General features: G+C 42.9%; 1 protein-coding gene across 1 annotated transcript in view; it reads left to right on the plus strand.

Moving 5' to 3' along the window:
- Positions 1-22,988, plus strand: part of GNMT (glycine N-methyltransferase) — a 45,981-nt gene that overhangs the window by 13,794 nt on the left and 9,199 nt on the right. The window contains exons 2-3 of the mRNA XM_088450694.1: positions 15,776-15,903; positions 16,013-16,126. Of these exons, the coding sequence (XP_088306820.1) occupies positions 15,776-15,903; positions 16,013-16,126 (242 nt within the window). The remainder of the gene's footprint in view (positions 1-15,775; positions 15,904-16,012; positions 16,127-22,988) is intronic.

Consider the following 22,988-nt stretch of genomic DNA (forward strand, 5'->3'; position numbering starts at 1 on the left):
AAGTGGGCAGAATGGGGAGAATTTCCGCGGCGATCGTGGGTCCCTGAGTAGGGGGGCGGGGCTTAATTATGCAATTCTCCATTAATCGTGTCATTTAGCCCCGCCCCCTATTTAAATGTTGGCCAATCTTAATGACGTGACCCGTCAGGCCCCGCCCCCGTCACAGCCCATCTGCTTGTCCTCCCCAGGCTTCTCCCAGGGAGGACAATCAAAAGGTAGGCAACTATGTAGTGTGCCTGCATAAACTACAGTTCACGCAGATGCACAAAACCCCCTGCGGAGGGATCCGAAAGTTTTTGTGTCAAAATCTATCCGCCATCAGTGAGGTTTTCGACCATAGAGCTCATATCCTGTGGGTTGATGGTGTGAAGTTACATCTGCCCCACGTAGGCATTGGATATTGGTCACTATTTTATCTACTAGAAAATTTATTTTTATAAAAAAAAAATATTTTACTAACGAGGTCTTTTGGCCATGTTTTGGGTGATTTTTTTTTTTTGGTGAGAGGGTCTAATTCCAGGAAGTCTGAGCTAACCCTTTGATGGGGTATCCCTAGAACTTACAAGAAGAATCCACCCTCATTGGGCCCAGGAACCAGAATTAAAGAAAGACTTGTTCACCATAACAGTGAACTAATAGACTAATTGTGTGGTTAAGAAAACAGAGGGCCTGATTCAGACCCGATCGCAAGCGCACAGCACTCGCAAGCGGGTCGATGGTCCCCCACTGTGCATGCGCCACCTCCAACGTGCGTATGCGCAAGACCCGACCTGCGACTGCAGCTCAGTCGCTATGGGTCTCGCTACAAGATGGGGCGGCTGTCGATGGTGAGTGACAGCGGGTAGGGGGTGTGGCTGCACAAACGCAGGCATTCCCTTAGGAACGCCCGGCGTTTGTGGGCGGCCCTACTGACATTACTAGTGATGTCAGTAGTGGACTTCCTGCTCTTTTAGAGCAGGAAGTCCACTCGGGCTTGCGGGAGCCGAGACCCTACCACAGGGTCTTGTCGCAAGCTGGATGGTCGCGATAATCGCGACGGACTCCAGGCCGCTCGCACAAGCTGTGGGTGGTCACCCACAGCTTTGCGAGCGGGCTGGAGAAAAAAAAAAAAGCACTCCCTGATTCAGAGCGAGCGCTCGCCAGCAGCGAGCGGCTCTGAATCAAGCCCAGTGTCTACATTTGTATATTTGCACCTTTCTAGCGTCCTCAGATCTTCCGTATTGTATGTTGATTTTCTGGGGCCCACTGATGAGTTACTTTTGTGTGTGTGTGTGTGTGTGTGTGTGTGTGTGTGTGTATATATATATATACATATATATATATTATTATTTTTTTTTTAATTTAGATGGATTTATTTGCTTTCTGTTGTTGAAGCTTTACCCACTAGTGTGACCATAGTGAAGGCTGCCAAGTGCTTTTTGCAATATTTGGATGTAGATTAGCTGTGTGCATAAATATTGGGACATTGACAGAATTTTCATATTTTGGCCTCTATTCACCACCACAATGGCTTTGAAATGAAACAAGCAAGATGTGCTTTAACTGCAGACTTTCAGATTTAATTTGAAGGTAATTACATCCAAATCAGGTGAACGGTGTAGGAATTACAACGGTTTCTATATGTGCCTCCCACTTTTTAAGGGGCCAAAAGTAATGGGACAAACTAAACAATCCTAAATCTAACTTTCACTTTTTAATACTTTGTTGCAAATCCTTTGCAGGCAATTACAGCCGGAAGTCTGGAACGCATAGACATCACAAGACGCTGGGTTTCATCCCTGGTGATGCTCTGCCAGTCCTCTACTGCAAATGTCTTCAGTTCCTGCTTGTTCTTAGAGCATTTTCCCTTCAGTTTTGTCTTCATCAAGTGAAATGCATGCTCAATCGGATTCAGGTCATGGGATTGACTTGGCCATTGCATAAAATTATACTTTTTAGCCTTAAAAAACTCTTTGGCTGCTTTTGCAGTATGCTTCGGGTCATTGTCCATCTGCACTGTGAAGCGCCGTCCAATGAGTTCTGAATCATTTGACTGAATATGAGCATTTAATATTGCCCGAAACACTTCAGAATTCATTCTGCTGCTTTTGTCAGCAGTCACATAATCAATAAATACAAGGGAACCAGTTCCATTGGCAGCCATACATGCCCACGCCATGACACTACCACCACCATGCTTCACTGATGAGGTGGTATGTTTTGGATCATGGGCAGTTCCTTTCCTTCTCCATACTCTTCTCTTTCCATCACTCTGGTACAAGTTGATCTTTGTCTCATCTGTCCATAGGATGTTGTTCCAGAACTGTAATGGCTTTTTTAGATGTTGTTTGGCAAACTGTAATCTGGTCTTCCTGTTTTTGAGGCTCACCAATGGTTTACATCTTGTGGTGAACCCTCTATATTCACTCTTGTGAAGTCTTCTCTTGATTGTTGACTTTGACATATATACACCTACCTCCTGGAGAGTGTTCTTGATTTGGCCAACTGTTGTGAAGAGGTTTTTCTTCACCAGGGAAATAATTCTTCTGTCATCCACCACAGTTGTTTTCCGTGGTCTTCCGGGTCTTTTGGTGTTGCTGAGCTCTCCGGTGCGTTCTTTCTTTTTAAGAATGTTCCAAACAGTTGATTTGGCCACACCTAATGTTTTTGCTATCTCTCTGATGGGTTTGTTTTGATTTTTCAGCCTAATGATGGCTTGCTTCACTGATAGTGACAGCTCTTTGGATCTGATATTGAAAGTCGACATCAACTGATTTCAAATGCAAAAGTCACACCTAGAATCAACTCCAGATCTTTTACCTGCTTAATTGATAATAAAATAACGAGGGAATATCCCACACCTGTCCAAGAAATAGCTTTTGAGTTGATAGTCCCATTACTTTTGGCCCCTTAAAAAGCGGGAGGCACATATAGAAACCGTTGTAATTCCTACACCGTTCACCTGATTTGGATGTAATTACCCTCAAATTAATTCTGAAAGTCTGCAGTTAAAGCACATCTTGTTTGTTTCATTTCAAAGCCATTGTGGTGGTGAATAGAGGCCAAAATATGAAAATTCTGTCAATGTCCCAATATTTATGCACCTGACTGTATATATATATATATATATATATATATGTATGTATGTGTGTGTGTGTGTGTGTATATATGTATATGTATATATATGTATGTATATATATATATATATATATATATATATATATATAATATAATATTATATTTTCTTTATTTAGATGGATTTATTTGCTTTCTGTTGTTGAAGCTTTACCCACTAGTGTGACCATAGTGAAAACTGCCAAGTGCTTTTTGCAATATTTGGATGTATATTAGCTGTGTGTTTGCGCTATATATAAGGTTGCTGCTATTTCCTATGTGGCTAAAGGACCTCTGTGACGTATCCACCATGTGACCGCTGCAGGAGGCTGGACCGCTCCTGCGTTACCATCCACTAGGGCACAGAGGGGGAACAAATATTTGTGGCGAGCCACCGTGCCCGAAGCGTGGCGAGCGGACACTTTTGGTCCCCCATTAGTATCCCCTCCCCTCCCCCTTTCAGGCCGGATCACGTGGGTGTGACGTCACAGGTCCATCAGCCTTGTATAGTCTAACACATACACCATCCTACATCAAACTTATTTTTTTGCACATGATGCCAGTGCTGGTTCCCTTAGGTAAGTGGCTGCATAATTTGGATCTGACTCGTCCTTGTCACAACTTTGTTCAGACTCTGAGCACAATTCTAGGCGAGCAGCCAGAACCAGGACACACAAAAACATCTGATAAGGTTGGTGTCCCATTAACTTAGTGATCTGCAAGTAACCAGTCAGAGGTCACAGACATTCCGTGCCGTGATAGCAGCTCAGCCTGAAATAACAATGCACTGTTGGTGAGGCTGCAGGGAGATTAGGTAACATGTTGGGGACACTAGTAAAATATGAGGTTTGGGATTATAGGAGTCCAGGATTTCAAGGTCTAGTTCAGCCAGGAATTTGTGATGTCTCCCCTCTAACCCAGAAGAAACCTTAGCTCCACCATATACATAGCTCATGTCTGCCCCTATGCCTGCAGCATACAGATGGGTCCACATACATCTATCAGTGTGGGTGCTCCGGTTTCCTTCCACACTCCAAAATTATACTGGTAGGTTAATTGGCTCCCAACACAAATTAACCCTAGTGTGTAAGAGCACACACATGTGGTAGGGGACATAGAGTGTAAGCTCCACTGGGGCAAGGACTGATGTGAATGGTCAAATATTCTCTGTAAAAGTGCTGCGGAACATGTGTGCGCTATATAAGTAACTGGTAATAATAATAAAAACATCTAGCCTCCTTGCGCATTACACAGCCCTTCTAGTCGCGCCATGCCGTGGCGTAACTCGGTAGCACCAAGCGTCTTGTTGCGCGTCTTTTTACCTTTAAATGCGTCTTATTTGCACAACTATGCGACTAGATAGCACAAGCAGCTTTTGCTGATGAAAATGATATGCAGCATTCCTATGTTCTGTGAGCGAGTGTGGGTGTATCTGCATGCGGAACGCTACGTTAGTGTCAGTGGCTGTAACACTGTAACGTAGCGTTTAGCATGCAGGTACACCCGCAGTCACACACAGGCATGATGCATATCATTTTCATCAGCAGAAGCTACTTGTGCTACCTCTTTCCATCACTGTACCAATAAGATGCATTTGAAGGTAAAAAGACGCACAAAATGATGCGAGTCACACTGAGCTCCCACGTTATGTGTGGCACAACTTGTAGTGCACGGAGGATAGATGTATGTGGGCACATCTGTATGTGGCACCATCATAGGCTTTACTAATGTTTGCCCCTAACATGGAAGTATGCATGACTCCATGTTAAGCTTCATTACTGTCTGCCCCAACCCCATGATGGTACCTGTGGATCCATCATATGCTTCATTAACTGGACTAGGTTTGTGCTCATGACTCAATCATAGCCTTAACTACTGTCAGCCCCTAACCCTACTAGTACATGTGGCTTCTTTTATAAGCTTCACACTAGTGTCTTCCGTTAACCCTACAGTACATGTGGCCCCATCATAGGCTTCAGTACTGTCTACCCCTAACCCTACAGTACATGTGGCACCATCATAGGCTTCAATACTGTCTACCTCTAACCCTACAGTACATGTGGCACCATCATAGGCTTCAGTACTGTCTACCCCTAACCCTACAGTACATGTGGCACCAGACATATATACAGCCACCCCAATTACTGCTTCCTGCTCACCCTAACCCCCCGGCTCTTAGACTTCTAACTGAACATACCCAGTGTCAGGACGTGACACCTACAGTACATGTGGCACCATCATAGGCTTCAGTACTGTCTACCTCTAACCCTACAGTACATGTGGCTTCATTATAAGCTTCACACTAGTGACTTCCCTTAATCCTACTGTCAGGTTGCGGCCTGGGATCGGCCACTACTCACTGTGGCGCCGGCTTCCCTTGATCTTCCAGATAGTTAGACGCCAGGTGCAGTGGCGGGTGCCGCGCTGAGTATTCTCCCTGGGGTCTGCTAAGACTTCTATGCGATGCTCCATTGCAGAGTTTCCTGTGGCTGCGGTCATGGGGTGCCGCCATGTTGTCAGTATCACCTGACCGGACCTTCCTCCAATGGTAGTCCAGCGGTCACTCGGCTGATTCCTTTCTCCAATGACCAACTACCTAAGGGTATATAGCTGGAGTCCAGGAACATGAAGTGGCCTGTACAACTTTGCTACTACAGTCACTGCTGTGACAGCATCCCAGGCTCCTCGCTGTGCTCGTTCCTAGTGATCGACTCCAGTATTCTCTCTCAGAGCAAACCTGCATCTGGATCTCCAGTGATTTTCTCTAGTGATTTCTACAGTCTGTGTACTGATTTCCTGTGATATTCTCTAGTGTCCTCCTCTATCAGTGAACTAATCTTCAGAGAAGAGTCTCCAGTGTATTCTACAAAACTGCGTCTGAATCCTCTGTACTGCCCACAGTGCACACCTGGGTCCGGATCCCCTGCACTGCCCATAGTGCATACCTGCGTCCAGATCCTCTGTACTGCCCACAGTGCATACCTGCGTCTGGATCCTCTGTACTGCCCACAGTGCATACCTGCGTCTGGATCCTCTGTACTGCTCACAGTGCACACCTGCGTCTGGATCCCCTGCACACCTGCTTCCAGATCCTCTGTACTGCCCATAGTGCACACCTGCTTCTGGATTCTCTGTACTGCCTATAGCGCATACCTGCGTCTGGATCCTCTGTACTGCCCATAGTGCATACCTGCGTCTGGATCCTCTGTACTGCTCACAGTGCACACCTGCGTCTGGATCCCCTGCACTGCCCATAGTGCACACCTGCTTCCAGATCCTCTGTACTGCCCATAGTGCACACCTGCTTCCGGATCCTCTGTACTGCCCATAGCGCATACCTGCGTCTGGATCCTCTGTAGTGTCCACAGTGCACACCTGCGTCTGGATCCTTTGTACTGCCCACAGTGAATACCTGCGTCTGGATCCTTTGTACTGCCCACAGTGCATACCTGCATCTGGATCCTCTGTACTGCCCACAGTGCACACCTGCGTTTGGATCCTTTGTACTACCCACAGTGCATACCTGCATCTGGATCCTCTGTACTGCCCACAGTGCACACATGCGTCTGAATCCTCTGTACTGCCCATAGTGCACACCTGCTTCCAGATCCTCTGTACTACCCATAGCGCATACCTGCGTACTGATCCTCTGTACTGCCCACAGTGCACACCTGTGTCTGGATCCCCTGCACTGCCCACAGTGCCCACCTGCGTACGGATCCTCCGTATTACCCTCAGTACAAAACTGCATACAAATCTCCAGTGCTATCCACAGTGCCAGTCGGTGTACGCATCTCCTCCTCTAAATCACCATATCTCATTTGCAGAATCCATTCTTCAGTGTTCTTCTCCGGTAAAGCTTTCTAGTCTCTTCTTCAGTGTTGTTGTCCTCGTATTCATTTCTGTGTCCCATTTCTTTTGTATCCTTGCTATTCCCAGGTACCTGGCCTGGGGACCGCGACCTGCTCACTTGGTGCGGCGTATCCTAAATCCCAATTGGAGGGGTCACTGGTGAAGACTACCAGGTGGGCTAGACTCCGCGCCTCAGGTCAGGTCTCGCCAACACCTGGGTTTGGCTTATGAGGAAGACATATATACAGCCACCCCAATTACTGCTTCCTGCTCACCCTAACCCACCCGCTCTTAGACTTATAAATGAACATACCCAGTGTCAGGACGTGACACCTACAGTACATGTGGCACCGTCATAGGCTTCAGTACTGTCTACCCCTAACCCTATAGTACATGTGGCTTCATTATAAGCTTCACTAGGGTATTCCCCCTAACCCTACAATATATGTGGCTTCATTATAAGCTTCAGTATTCTTCCCTTAATCCTGCAGTACATGTGGCTCCAACATAGGGTTCACTGATGTCTCCCACTAATGCCTACATAATATGTGGATTAAATATAGATTTCACTAATACCTATCTCTAACCCATTAGTGCATGTGGCTCCAACATAGGCTTCACTAATAACTCCCCCTAACCTACAGAACATGAGGATCTCTTATGCCTTTCTCTGACCCACCAGTACACATGGCTCCATCATAGGCTTCACTACTGCCTGCTCCTAACCCAATAACTATGATAAAATGTGTTTATTGGCTATTTTCCTGTAGGGCAGGGCCATGCCTGCCATGAGGTCAGCAGAACACTTTGCACAAGGCAGCACTTTCATAGTGGCCACAAGTGCTCTGTGTTTGCTGCACCCCTTCTAAGTAAGCTCTCTCCTCTTCTTCATACTTTGCTGCATGATGTCAGTTAATCCAAGCATTAAGATTAAGGGGTATATTTACTAAAGTACAGGTTTATAGAAGTGGAGGTGCTGCCCATAGCAAACCAATCAATTCTTACTATTCTCTTGTAGAAGGTGCACATTAATGATAAGTAGAATCTGATTGGTTGCTATGGGCAAAAACTCCAAACCCGCACTGTAGTAAATATACCCCGAAGAGTCATGAGCAAGGCTGTTAGAGGTTCCATGAGACCAAAGCTTTACTGTGTCCTAGTGGCTGGACTGGTAGCCTGGTTATTTCCTAGAGCATCTGTGATACTGGGAAAGATACTGTTAGTTAGGTACAGTAGGGGCATTCAGGCAGCCAGATCCCTAGTGACAGTCCTGGAAGAGTGTACGCTAAACTGTAACTCTACATGCACTAATGGCCAATTGCTGGCCTGGCATATTGGGACTTTTAGTACCACCACTATTATATGTCATGTCAAGGAGAAGTCTTGGAAATAATTATTCATTGTAGGTGATGATCAAGGTCGGATCTGCAACTGCTAATCTTAAAGGTGCGCCCAGTTTGCTGTGCCTGTGACTGGGAGGAGCCTGAGTGGTGAGTCTGGTGAGATCATGCCTGAGACTACATGCCAATAAGGAGCACTACTGTGTGGCGTAACGTGAATAATGAGCACTACTGATGGGGGTTAGGGGGACACATAGAATACACTAGCACTGGGCGCTGAGACTCCACGCTATGCCTCTGATGAGCTCCATTGAGGATGTTTATGTCAAACTGTGTTTGAGAAAGACGAAGAGCATTGTTATGGATTTTGACCATCCTAACACACGTACATCTAGGTTTTTTTTTTCCCCCTAGTTATTGTTAGGATCCAATTTAAATGAGTGCTCAGATGCATTATTATTTTAGATCTCTGCTTGTTTTGAGATTATTGGTATATCAGGAAATAGTCTATACATTTTGTTTGTATGATGACAATAAAGTATTTAATTCATTCATTCGCTAAATAAAGCAGGTTCAGTTTTGTTATGTAAAGATGATACATGTTTACGGCTGTTTCCACTGGAGATGAAGTTCTGTCGCTCTTCGGACAAGGTTTCCAGTAACATCCTTGTTCTACTGGTGGATCCCCCCAGTATCAGATTTACACATGATCCCACAAATACATGTTGCAAGAATGTGTTTCTGAAATAACTTTGTCTGGATGAGCTACGTCCCCACTTGTGCTTGAAATGCCATTAACGTAAACGTAAGTAAACACACACAAACTGCATTGTATATATGTAGATGTCTGACGTGCGTTTCATATATCATGAATGTAAATTTCAACTGCGTTGATGCCTGTCAAACGCTCTCTGAAATGGTTCAAGAAGTGCTGAACAGAACGCCAGGAAACACAGGTTAAATGCACATTCTGTATTTTCTCATTTGTGCTTCATCAATCGGACAATGCCATCTCCATCCTGCTCTCGGCACTCCCTCCTCATTTCTGCTACTATCTCTTCTTCCCCCTGGTTACCTCTTCTCATGCCCTCTGGAAGTCATTCCCTCGCCAAGTCAGACTTTCTTACAGTCTTGACAGTTTCAAACGATCACTTGATTCATTTCGGCAACTTATCGTAAGTTCGGACCTGACGTATTGGCTATCCAAAACTCATGAGAGCCAGGTGGCCAATAAGATGACATTTTCAGATACAGACGTATCCGGATCAAAACCGAGGTGCCCATCCGTACTCAAAACACTTTTTGACACCTTCATATTTGGTGGCAGTGCCCATTGATGTAGAACTGCTGGCATATGGAGAGGAGACTTTCCAAAATAATTACTGTAACATCACTTTCTCTCACCTCCAGCTTCTAAACTTCAATGATAAATTCAACTCCCCCTACTGAAAGCTCATAACTGCTCCCTGCCCACCTCCTTTACCACTCACTTATTCTACTTTTTCTTATGTACCTCTCCTCATTTTTATGTTCAATTGATTTAGTTATCTCTTATGATCTATTGTCATAATCAGTACTGGTTGTTGTTATGAAGTGTGCTCCTTGACATCTTATTGTATTTTCATTCCTCTTGTTTGACCAGTTTATGCTTTACCACTATTGATGACGATATCTTATAGTGAATTCTTTGTTCTAATAAATACAGATTGCACAAACAGCCTTCCTGCCCTCCTAAATTACCATTTTTATCCCCAGTTCACCATTAGTCTTAGCGCCTACTTTAAATAACTCCTTTCTGGGGAATCCCGGAGAGAAGATGTAACTGTTAGGTTTGGGGGCAGGGCTGGGCTGGGCTCTCCATGTCATTAGGCCCCACCCCTGTCACGGTGAAATGGAGCAACTTGTGGGTTGCAAGGAGGGGCATGGCTAAATGATGACATTTACATAATTTAAGCCCCGCTCCTCTATAGAGACCCATCTATTCCCTGTATAATCTCCCCATCCTGCCCACTTCACTAGGAACTGGGCGGATGCAGGAGATCCACCTACTCTTCCAGGGTTGTGGAGGGCTGCTCGAAAAATCGCGAGCCTCCCGCAACTTCCAGGAGAGTAGGAATGTATGTTCGTAGTATGTAAGATCTCACGGACAGGGCGCTCTTTCCTTATATTCATCCCTAGCACTGTCCTGCTTCCAGTTCTCCTTCTCACCTAGGGCTCGCTCTGAATCAGGGCCCTCCTACCATTTTTTGGAGCGTTCTCATGGACGCTCGCATAGCTGTGGGTTACCACCCACAGCTATAGCGAGCGTCCATGATGATGGTCGCGATGGTCTTGACCATCGCGACCATCGGGCTTGCGACGGAGACCCTGCGGTAGGGTCTCGCTGCCGCAAGCCCTGGAGTGATTTTGGCTCTATCAGAGCCAAAATCACTCCCACTGACATCACTAGTGATGTCAGTGGGGCCGGCTTGAGACGGTAGGCGTTCCCATGGGAATGCCTCCGTCTGGCAGGCACGCCCACCAAAGGGGGCGTGCTGTCAATCAACATCGACAGCACGCCCCCTTTGGTGCGAGACCCGGAGCGATGGAGAGCCCGTCGCTCTCCGGGTCTCGCGCATGCGGACGACGGAGCTCCCTCCGTCGTGCGCATGCGCAGTGGGGGACATCGACCCGCTTGCGAGCGTACTGCTGCTAACGAGCGGGTCTGAATGACCCCCCTAGTCCCTTTCAGCGACTCTGACTCTCTGCTCATTATTACATTAGTTACAGGCTCCCTTTCCCTCCTTGTGACTCCACTCCACTAGAATACATTGTGCACCCGCATTCCAGGAGAGAGTAGGACAGGGAACTGAGGAGTGAGGAGGGTAATTGTTAGTGATGAGAGGGGGCGCAGAGCGGGATGGGAGAAGGGAGGAGGTGGAGAGTGGGCTGGGTAGGGTCGGGTCAGGTGAGATGTGGGTGGCAGCCGCTTCAGGTTGACTCGGTAGATGCCGAGTGCTTAACTCATATATAGAAACCCCCTCTTGCAAATCCTTGGTTTGCCCTTGTAGGAGAAGACGCTGTTTATGAACTCTGGGGCCTCATAGAGTTGAGTTTAAAGTTGCATTTCCATCCTCATCTGCATTGTGCATTGCCAGTCCCTGAAGATACATCCAGACCTATACCTGGCGTATTAAAGCCTCAAAGGCAATGGTACAACAATAATCATCAAGTCATCACAATACTAACATATTTCAAGATCCATGTAAATCAAAAACACTCCTCAAACAGGTTTGTTTTCCCTATCTGCAAGGACAGGATTAGTGTAGTGATTTTATTTAGTTTGTAGGGATTAGGAGTGTAAATACTGGTTGGAAGCATGGATAGTGTTGTAAAAGGGGATTAGTGTTTTACTGTTCTTCATTTACGGCGTTCAGGTGAGAGAGATTCTGGGATCAGTATAAACTCTTTTTTTTCCGTTGTAGGGTGAGCGTTTGGGATTATAAATAACCGTGATGCATTTATTTCTTACATGAAGAATTTTTTGGGAGAAAAGTTAAATAATATTTAAAAATATTTGATTCATGTTTCAAATAAATTGATTCTATTTTTGTTCTGTGCTTTTGTTTTTAACTTGTGTATCTGAAGCCCAAATCTAGCAAACCGGCTCAGGCATTCGCACAACAGCGGAGCAATAAATGATCTCTTACCATAGTGTGCCAGCTTTCCCTGCAAGTGCGGGATCACTCAGCTGACTCTGGGGCTTTTTTTATTTTGTCATATTGCAGAAATAAATGATTTACACATTTCCCCGGTTGTATTCAATCTTTGGCCGCGATGTGCCACAGTGTAGGGGTACGCCTATATTTACCACAATGCAGCTACAGTACATCGCCGTATATCACACTGGATTCACAATCAACCCCAAAGATTCATAACTCATACCAGGTCCCAAGAACCTTACTGGGATCTATTACATTCATCTACATGAACTGCTTTCTCCATTTTTCTGCCCAACTTCCTATATGTATATTCCTTTGTCAGCGACCGTGTCCTTTTCTGTGTTTATATTTATTGTACATGGCTTAGTGTCCCCTTCCAATATGGACGGCATTCTTTTCAGGCCATCTACAAGGTCATTAGAATAATGCAAAACTAGTTTTGCATTTGTATGGATCAATAGTCTTCCTACTCTGGTAGCTGCAGTGTTGGAGACCTCCATATTATTCCCGCCTCGCTCTGTCACTGTGGATGCAGGGGCCACAAGTCACATGGGGGGTGAAAGGGGGTATGGCTTATAGTCCTATGTGCACTGCACGGACTGCACCCGCTGTAGCTATGACACTGAATCCCATTATTCTTTGTGGCTTTTCCATTTTGATTATGAATTGAATTTCTGTAGATTTCCAGTAGATTGTTGGGGTATCATACTAGTACTGAGCAGTCATATTTTTCCTCCCTAAATACAGCATAGGCAAACGCAGTGGGGGTTTCCATCTGCCTGGAAACCCCCTCTCCCCAGCCCACACCATGACCGCAATAGAAAAAGTAATATAATAGATTGTTACTAGTGCTGCATGTTTTTTTCAGTATCACAAATGAAATAATTAGCACCACCTGTGGATCTTTTAACATGTATCAGCCAGTAATAAATAGCCTGTGCACCAACTAGGAGATCTGGAACACATGCACTGTTAGAGATGTACTGCTATAGAGCCCAATATGTACATATATGTCCAGGGCAGTGCTAGGTTCTTCTGCTGCTCCCCCACATTCCTGGACTTGCTCTAATACTCTGGAATGGTTCCCACATCTAACATAAAAGCTCAGACAGGATGGCCCTACTGCCGCATTTAATGGCTTACTGTGATCACTGGTCCTGTATATGCTGGAATTATTACACACAATACACTTTGTATGATGCTTATTAAAGCTGGTTAAGTACCAATTCTGCCCTCTTCATTAACAGGCCACACTCGCTCTAAAATTAAGCATTTAGAAACCCCCCTCTGGAAATCCTGCGTTTGCCACTGTACAGGACGCTTCCAACCACACAGAATGAGACTCTTGAAAACTTGTATCCAACAAATACTCTGAGGGTGTCATCCTCAACTGGGACACAACTTTGCTGAAAATGTTTTTCTAAGTCCGACCACCTCAGTATAACACTGGCTCTCATCTACCCTCTTTTTTTGAGAAGCCCCCCTCCCCTCCCCTCATATCTATTGCCGGAGACAGTGCCAGAGCATTTATGATCTTCTGCACCATTTTACTGAACACATCACTCGAAAGATAGCCGCCGACAGAGCCGTAGCTACATTTTTTGGAGCCCTAGGCCAGAAGAGCATTGACACCCCCTCCCCTTTCCTATTTTTCAAACTGGGACATAAGACCCGCACCCGAAAAAGAGGCATGACCTCATGGGGAAGGGCCATGACAAATCTTGATTTGTCCCGTACGACGATGAAGAGATACCGATCCTGTTGGTCCACTGTTATCCAGATGTCACTGAAAAATACAGTGTGAATCCAACGGCTGCAGTGATGATACACAATAATTATGCCGTATAACTCGCCAGCTCTAGATGTAGCAGAGCGCTGGTGAAGCTGCACCTGTAGCAGTATTTGTCCATCAGAACAGCCGTGCACAAGTCGGGAGCCGGCAGTGTAGATCACCGAGTGAAGGTATAGAAAGAGCGGTACTTGTAGTCTACATGCAGCAAATAGCGTCTGGGAAATCCGTGTATGGCACACACATCGGCAAAGGTACTTGAGGTGTGCTGGATTCACCTGGGTCGGGAATTGGTGGCTGTGTTCAGGGCTGCCATCAGAAAATGTGGGGCAGATAGCTCCATGTGTAAGGTGTCTGATTGCCAAGTGAGAGGTGATAGGTTTGAATCCCGGGTATGATAGGTTTTGAAACATGACAATGAGGAAGTGCTCCCAGTCATTGAGAACAATTCCTTATATAAAGTAATAGGGACATATACAAAAGTAATGCTGCCCATCCACTAGACGATTAAGTTGAGCGATTGACCGATAACGATCATTCAATCGTCTGCAAATTGTTCGCAAAAATGTCTAAAACGACCAGCGATGCGCGTGCCCGCTGGTCATTTAGACATCTATCATCGTGCAAACATGCTGGTCAATCTTGTCAGGTTCAGCATGTTCAGTGCACGCTTATCACAGACATAGAAATGACTGCACGATTACAATGTCGTAACCGTGCTGTCGTTTCTATGGTCTGCTAGTGGATGGGCAGCATTACTGTGATACGTAAGTGTTCGGAAATAGTAAACAAAATAGCCTGTTTGTTAGTTTCTGTTTTGATCTGCAAATTACAACAATAAATCTTAGGCTTGTACAAAGGATTCTACATAACTTATACATTAAATGGCAGCAGTAATCAAACTGTTTATCACTCTTCAGCTGCATACACACACAACGATTTTAGTAGCAAACGATTTTCGGTTAGTTTTTCCCTTGAAAAAGTGAACGAAAATCGTTTATAAAAATCGTTCGTTACTAAATTAATGAACGATTTTGTGAACGATTTTCATGAATGATGAACGATTTTTTAATCATGCATACAGTGAATGGGCATCGTTCATCGTTCATTCTTTACAACATGAACGATTTTATGAATGAAAATCGTTTGTTGGACAGTCAGAATGGACGATAAACTACAAAGTGAACGCGCATGAACGATTATCATTCATCATTCACCTTAAAAAGATCAACGATTTTATAAACGATTTAACGATATCGTTAAATTGTTAAAAAAATCGGTGTGTACGCACCTTTCCCGTTATATTAAAGTTTCATGACAAACATGTAAACTACAGGGGCCGGTTCTTAGTCTGGCGCAAGTACTGATTCAGATGGGTCCTGCCGATTTCTGCAAAATGCGTATTCGCCACCGGAAGCAAATGCAGACTGCACATGCGCATTACTATACATGCGGACACAGGTGTGGTCAGATTGATTAATCGGTTGACGTATTACTCTGTGTCATGGGAATCTTCCGTTCTCGTTTGTCTCAGTGTGCGTTCTGATGACACCTGCAGCTGCGTACAGGAAAACCATATACGGGTGGATACTCATATTCGCAAAAGGTAGTAAGCAGACTGCCGCATCCAACAAAGGGGTATATTTACTAAAGTGCTGATTTTTAGAAATTGAGTTGTTGCCCATAGCAACCAATCAGAGTCTAGCTATTATCTTCTAGAATCTGATTGGTTGCTATGGACAACAACACCATTTCTAAAAACCTGCACTTTAGTAAAAATACCTCTAAGGATCAGCCCCATAGTATGTGTGTAATAGACAAAATATTTGGGTTCCATCAATCTGTTATTCAGTAAATGATCCTTTATATTGATAACAATCTGGATGGACTGACCAGTGTTCGTCAACCTTACTAGCTATGTGTGTAAGTGGCCCCAGTTGTGTGCTCACTACTAACAGCGGAGGAGAAGTATCACTCATTGCCCCTGTACTGTCCCTCAGGGTGGACTCAGAGATGTTGGTGGAGGAGGGATTCTCCGTGGTCAGTGTCGATGCCAGTGATAAGATGTTGAAATACGCTCTGAAAACTCGATGGAATCGGAGAAAGGAGCCAGCATTTGACAAATGGGGTGAGAGAATAGACAGGGTGTGGTGAGGCAATGGAGAAGCTGGCATGTGCTATACAATGTCTCTACAGATAGATTGGGATGTATCTCTCTAACATTCTGTATATCCCAGTCATAGAGGAGGGGAACTGGCTGTCTCTGGACCAGGATATCCCAAGACCTGGGAAAGGATTTGATGCTGTGATATGTCTAGGGAATTCATTCGCTCATCTTCCTGACTTCAAAGGTAACATCTCTGCGGCAAACTCCCTAATTCAAAAGTAACACTATCATCACACATTGCTGATAAATGGTACAAACGCACTACTGATACATGACACATACACTGCTGATACATGACACATACACTGCTGATACATGACACATACACTGCTGATACATGATAGATAGATAGATAGATACTCCTGATACATGATACATACACTGCTGATACATGATAGATAGATAGATACATACATACTGCTGATACATGATGCATACATACAGACTGCTGATACATGAAGCATACATACGGACTGCTGATACATACACTGCTGATACATACACTACTGATACATGATAAATACACTGCTGATACATGATAGATACATACAGATAGACTGCTGATACATGATACATACATACAGACTGCTGATACATGATACATATATACAGATAGACTGCTGATACATGATACATACACTACTGATACATGATAAATACACTGCTGATACATGATAGATACATACAGATAGACTGCTGATACATACATACAGACTGCTGATACATGATAAATACACTGCTGATACATGATTGATAGATATATAGATACTGCTGATACATGATGCATACACTGCTGATACATGATAGATAGATAGATAGATAGATAGATACTGCTGATACATGATACATACACTGCTGATACATGATAGATAGATAGATACATACATACTGCTGATACATGATGCATACATACAGACTGCTGATACATGAAGCATACATACGGACTGCTGATACATACACTGCTGATACATACACTACTGATACATGATAAATACACTGCTGATACATGATAGATACATACAGATAGACTGCTGATACATGATACATACATACAGACTGCTGATACATGATACATATATACAGATAGACTGCTGATACATGATACATACACTACTGATACATGATAAATACACTGCTGATACATGATAGATACATACAGATAGACTGCTGATACATACATACAGACTGCTGATACATGATAAATACACTGCTGATACATGATTGATAGATATATAGATACTGCTGATACATGATGCATACACTGCTGATACATGATAGATAGATAGATAGATAGATAGATAGATACTGCTGATACATGATACATACACTGCTGATACATGATAGATAGATACATACATACTGCTGATACATGATGCATACATACAGACTGCTGATACATGAAGCATACATACGGACTGCTGATACATACACTGTTGATACATGATACATACACTACTGATACATGATAAATACACTGCTGATACATGATAGATACATACAGATAGACTGCTGATACATGATACATACACTACTGATACATGATAAATACACTGCTGATACATGATACATACACTACTGATACATGATAAATACACTGCTGATACATGATGGATACATACAGATAGACTGCTGATACATACATACAGACTGCTGATACATGATAAATACACTGCTGATACATGATACATACATACAGACTGCTGATACATGATACATACACTACTGATACATGATAAATACACTGCTGATACATGATACATACAGACTGCTGATACATGAAGCATACATACGGACTGCTGATACATACACTGTTGATACATGATACATACACTACTGATACATGATAAATACACTGCTGATACATGATGGAAACATACAGATAGACTGCTGATACATGATACATACACTACTGATACATGATACATACACTACTGATACATGATAAATACACTGCTGATACATGATACATACACTACTGATACATGATAAATACACTGCTGATACATGATGGATACATACAGATAGACTGCTGATACATACATACAGACTGCTGATACATGATAAATACACTGCTGATACATGATTGATAGATATATAGATACTGATGATACATACATACAGACTGCTGATACATGATACATATATACAGATAGACTGCTGATACATGATACATACACTACTGATACATGATAAATACACTGCTGATACATGATAGATACATACAGATAGACTGCTGATACATACATACAGACTGCTGATACATGATAAATACACTGCTGATACATGATTGATAGATATATAGATACTGCTGATACATGATGCATACACTGCTGATACATGATAGATAGATAGATACTGCTGATACATGATACATACACTGCTGATACATGATAGATAGATACATACATACTGCTGATACATGATGCATACATACAGACTGCTGATACATGAAGCATACATACGGACTGCTGATACATACACTGTTGATACATGATACATACACTACTGATACATGATAAATACACTGTTGATACATGATAGATACATACAGATAGACTGCTGATACATGATACATACACTACTGATACATGATAAATACACTGCTGATACATGATACATACACTACTGATACATGATAAATACACTACTGATACATGATGGATACATACAGATAGACTGCTGATACATACATACAGACTGCTGATACATGATAAATACACTGCTGATACATGATACATACATACAGACTGCTGATACATTATACATACACTAATGATACATGATAAATACACTGCTGATACATGATACATACAGACTGCTGATACATGAAGCATACATACGGACTGCTGATACATACACTGCTGATACATGATAAATACACTGCTGATACATGATAGATACATACAGATAGACTGCTGATACATGATACATACACTACTGATACATGATACATACACTACTGATACATGATAAATACACTGCTGATACATGATGGATACATACATACAGACTGCTGATACATGATAAATACACTGCTGATACATGATACATACATACAGACTGCTGATACATGATACATACAGATAGACTGCTGATACATGATACATACACTACTGATACATGATAAATACACTGCTGATACATGATAGATACATACATACTGCTGATACATGATACATACATACAGACTGCTGATACATGATGCATACATACAGACTGTTGATACATTGCTGATACGTGATACACTACTGATACATGATAAATACACTGCTGATACATGATACATACACTACTGATACATGATAAATACACTGCTGATACATGATGGATACATACATACAGACTGCTGATACATGATAAATACACTGCTGATACATGATACATACATACAGACTGCTGATACATGATACATACAGATAGACTGCTGATACATGATACATACACTACTGATACATGATAAATACACTACTGATACATGATACATACACTGCTGATACATGATAGATACATACATACTGCTGATACATGATACATACATACAGACTGCTGATACATGATGCATACATACAGACTGTTGATACATTGCTGATACATGATACACTACTGATACATGATAAATACACTGCTGATACATGATAGATACAGATGGACTGCTGATACATGATACATACACTGCTGATACATGATAGATACATAAAGACTGCTGATACATGATAGATACATACAGGTAGACTGCTGATACATGATACATACATACAGACTGCTGATGCATACACTGCTGATACATGATACGTACACTACTGATACATGATAGATACAGACTGCTGATACATGATAAATACAGACTGCTTATACATGATACATGATAAATACACTACTGATACATGATAAATACACTGCTGATACATGATAGATACATACACTGCTCATACATGATAGATACATACAGGTAGACTGCTGATACATGATACATACATACAGACTGCTGATGCATACACTGCTGATACATGATAGATACAGACTGCTGATACATGATAAATACAGACTGCTTATACATGATACATGATAAATACACTACTGATACATGATAAATACACTGCTGATACATGATGGATACATACACTGCTCATACATGATAGATACATACAGGTAGACTGCTGATACATGATACATACATACAGACTGCTGATGCATACACTGCTGATACATGATAAATACAGACTGCTTATACATGATACATGATAAATACACTACTGATACATGATAGATACATACACTGCTCATACATGATAGAAACATACAGGTAGACTGCTGATACATGATACATACACTGCTGACACATGATAGATACATACAGATAGACCGCTGATACATGATACATACAGACTGCTGATACATACACTGCTGATACATGATACATACACTACTGATACATGATAAATACAGACTGCTTATACATGATACATACACTGCTGATATACGATACATACAGACTGCTGATACATGATACATACAGACTGCTGATACATGATACATACACTGGTGATTCATGATACATACACTGCTGATACATGATACAAACACACTGCTGATACATGATAGATGCATACATACATACAGACTGCTGATACATGATACATACACTGCTGATACATACCTTCTGATACATGATACATACACTGCTGATAAATAGTAGAAAGTAATGCTGGGTACACACTGGCCGATATATTGGCTGATCAATTGATCGGCCAATATATCTGCTGCACGTTGGCCAGTGTGTACAGACGATATGTCTCTGAACCGCGTCATTAACAGACATATCGCATTGGCTGTACTGCACAGCCAATGGATAGGTATGTCTGCAGACATATCTGTCCATCGGCAATTAGACCGCCCGTAGACACACAGCGGCAGCCTCAGAGAGGGGCGGCACTGCCCCCGACCCGCCTCCCTGCCAGCGGGACCCGCGGCTGCCGGATAGATGATGGCCATTCAGTGTGTATGAACGACCATTGTCTACAGATATATCTTTCAGGTGTGTACGCACCTTAACACACTGCTGATACATGATGCAAACAAACTGCTAATAAATGATATAAACACACTGCTGATACATGATACAAACACACTGCTGATACATGGTATAAAGTAACATACTGCTGATACATGATACAAACACTGCTGATAAATGGTACAAACACACTGATAAATGATATCATTGATCAGCAGTGTATTTGTATCATGTATCAGGTATCTGCTGATACATGCTACAAATACACTGCTGATACATGGTATAAAGTATTTGTGGCATGTATCAGCAGATACCTGATACATGATACAAATACACTGCTGATACATGATACAAACGGGATGTAGTTACTTTGCCGCCGCACGGGATGCTGGTGGTCAAAATCCCGTGCCAGAATCCCGACCCGTGGCCAGAACACCGACGCCAGAATACTGACATCAGTTGAGATGCTGACGCCAGAATCCCGACAGCCGGCATCCCCAACGTAAGTATAGCAGGCCGGGTTAGCTTTACGCTGGGGGGGGGGTTGGGTTTAGCCACCACCAGGGGGGTTAGGGTTAGGCTGCGGACAGGGGAGGTTGTGTTTAGGCACTAAGTTGGGAGGATTAGAATACTTACTGAGCCCTTGTCTGGATTCTAAGCATCGGGATGCTGCTGTCTGTGTTTTAACGGCCGGCTTCCCATACCCACCCCGATACAAACAGCGCTGATGTGACACAAATACATTGATACATGATACAAACACACTGCTGATACATGGTACAAACACACTACTGATACATGGTACAAACACACTACTGATACAAGATACAAACACACTACTGAAACATGGTACAAACACACTACTGATACATGATACAAACACACTACTGATACATGGTACAAACTACTGATACATGATAGAAAACACACTGCTGATACATGGTACAAACTACTGATACATGATAGAAAACACACTGCTGATACATGATATAAACACACTGCTGATACATGATAGAAAACACACTACTGATACATGATAGAAAACACACTGCTGATAAATGATATAAACACACTGCTGATAAATGATATAAACACACTGCTGATAAATGATATAAACACACTGCTGATACATGATACATACACACTACTGACACATGATACAAACACACTGCTGACACATGATATAAACACACTACTGATACATAATAGAAAACACACTGCTGATACATGATGCAAACACATCGCTGCCGAAATAACATTATGGATGTACTGTGATAAGGTCTTCTAGGATTATTATCACAAAACTGAAAATAACATTAACATTTGTTGAACAATTTGAAACATTTCTCACATGGGGGAAATGCATATTTTCCTGCTCTGCTGTAAGTCCTGGGAGATTCATGAATTTGAGGGTTCCCCGGGCACCGGAAGAGTGTGTGAGCTCCTCCCAAAGAGTGGGTACCCTCCTGAAGAGTGCGCAGGATTGGGGGCATAATTTTAGGAATTGCGGGTCCATGGGAGAGGGCGGGACCAATATGATGCGATACTCATTACCCAACCCCCGCGATTCACAGCATCATGTCATGAGAGGGCGTGGCCTTGTAACAAGAGGCACCCAGACCCAACCTATCAGGGATCAGTTAAATCTCTCCTTCTGGCTTCTCCCGGAGGAGAGAGAAGAAAAGAAGGTGAGTATAGGGAAATGTATTAAACCTTCTAAATCTAAAGAGTGGAGAAGTTGCCTATAGCAGCCAATAGGCTAGCTAGTATTTATCAAGTACATTCTATTAAATGATAGGTTGCTATGGAAAACTTCTCCACCTCACTCATTAGGAGGTTTGGAACATCTCTACAATGATTTCAATATTCGGGCTCCACTAAAAAAAAAAATTTTTTATTTTTCACCACACATATTCCTACCCTGCTCTATTGTCAGCCCGATGTCATTATGTGACCCTGCCAGGATTTTACATGACATGGTTATACAGTCATTTTATCAAGTCTTCACACTGGGTGGTGAAATAATCTGAATAAG

The sequence above is a fragment of the Taudactylus pleione genome, unplaced genomic scaffold, assembly GCF_031769625.1.
Source record: "Taudactylus pleione unplaced genomic scaffold, aTauple2 ptg000522l, whole genome shotgun sequence".
NCBI lineage: Eukaryota > Metazoa > Chordata > Amphibia > Anura > Myobatrachidae > Taudactylus > Taudactylus pleione.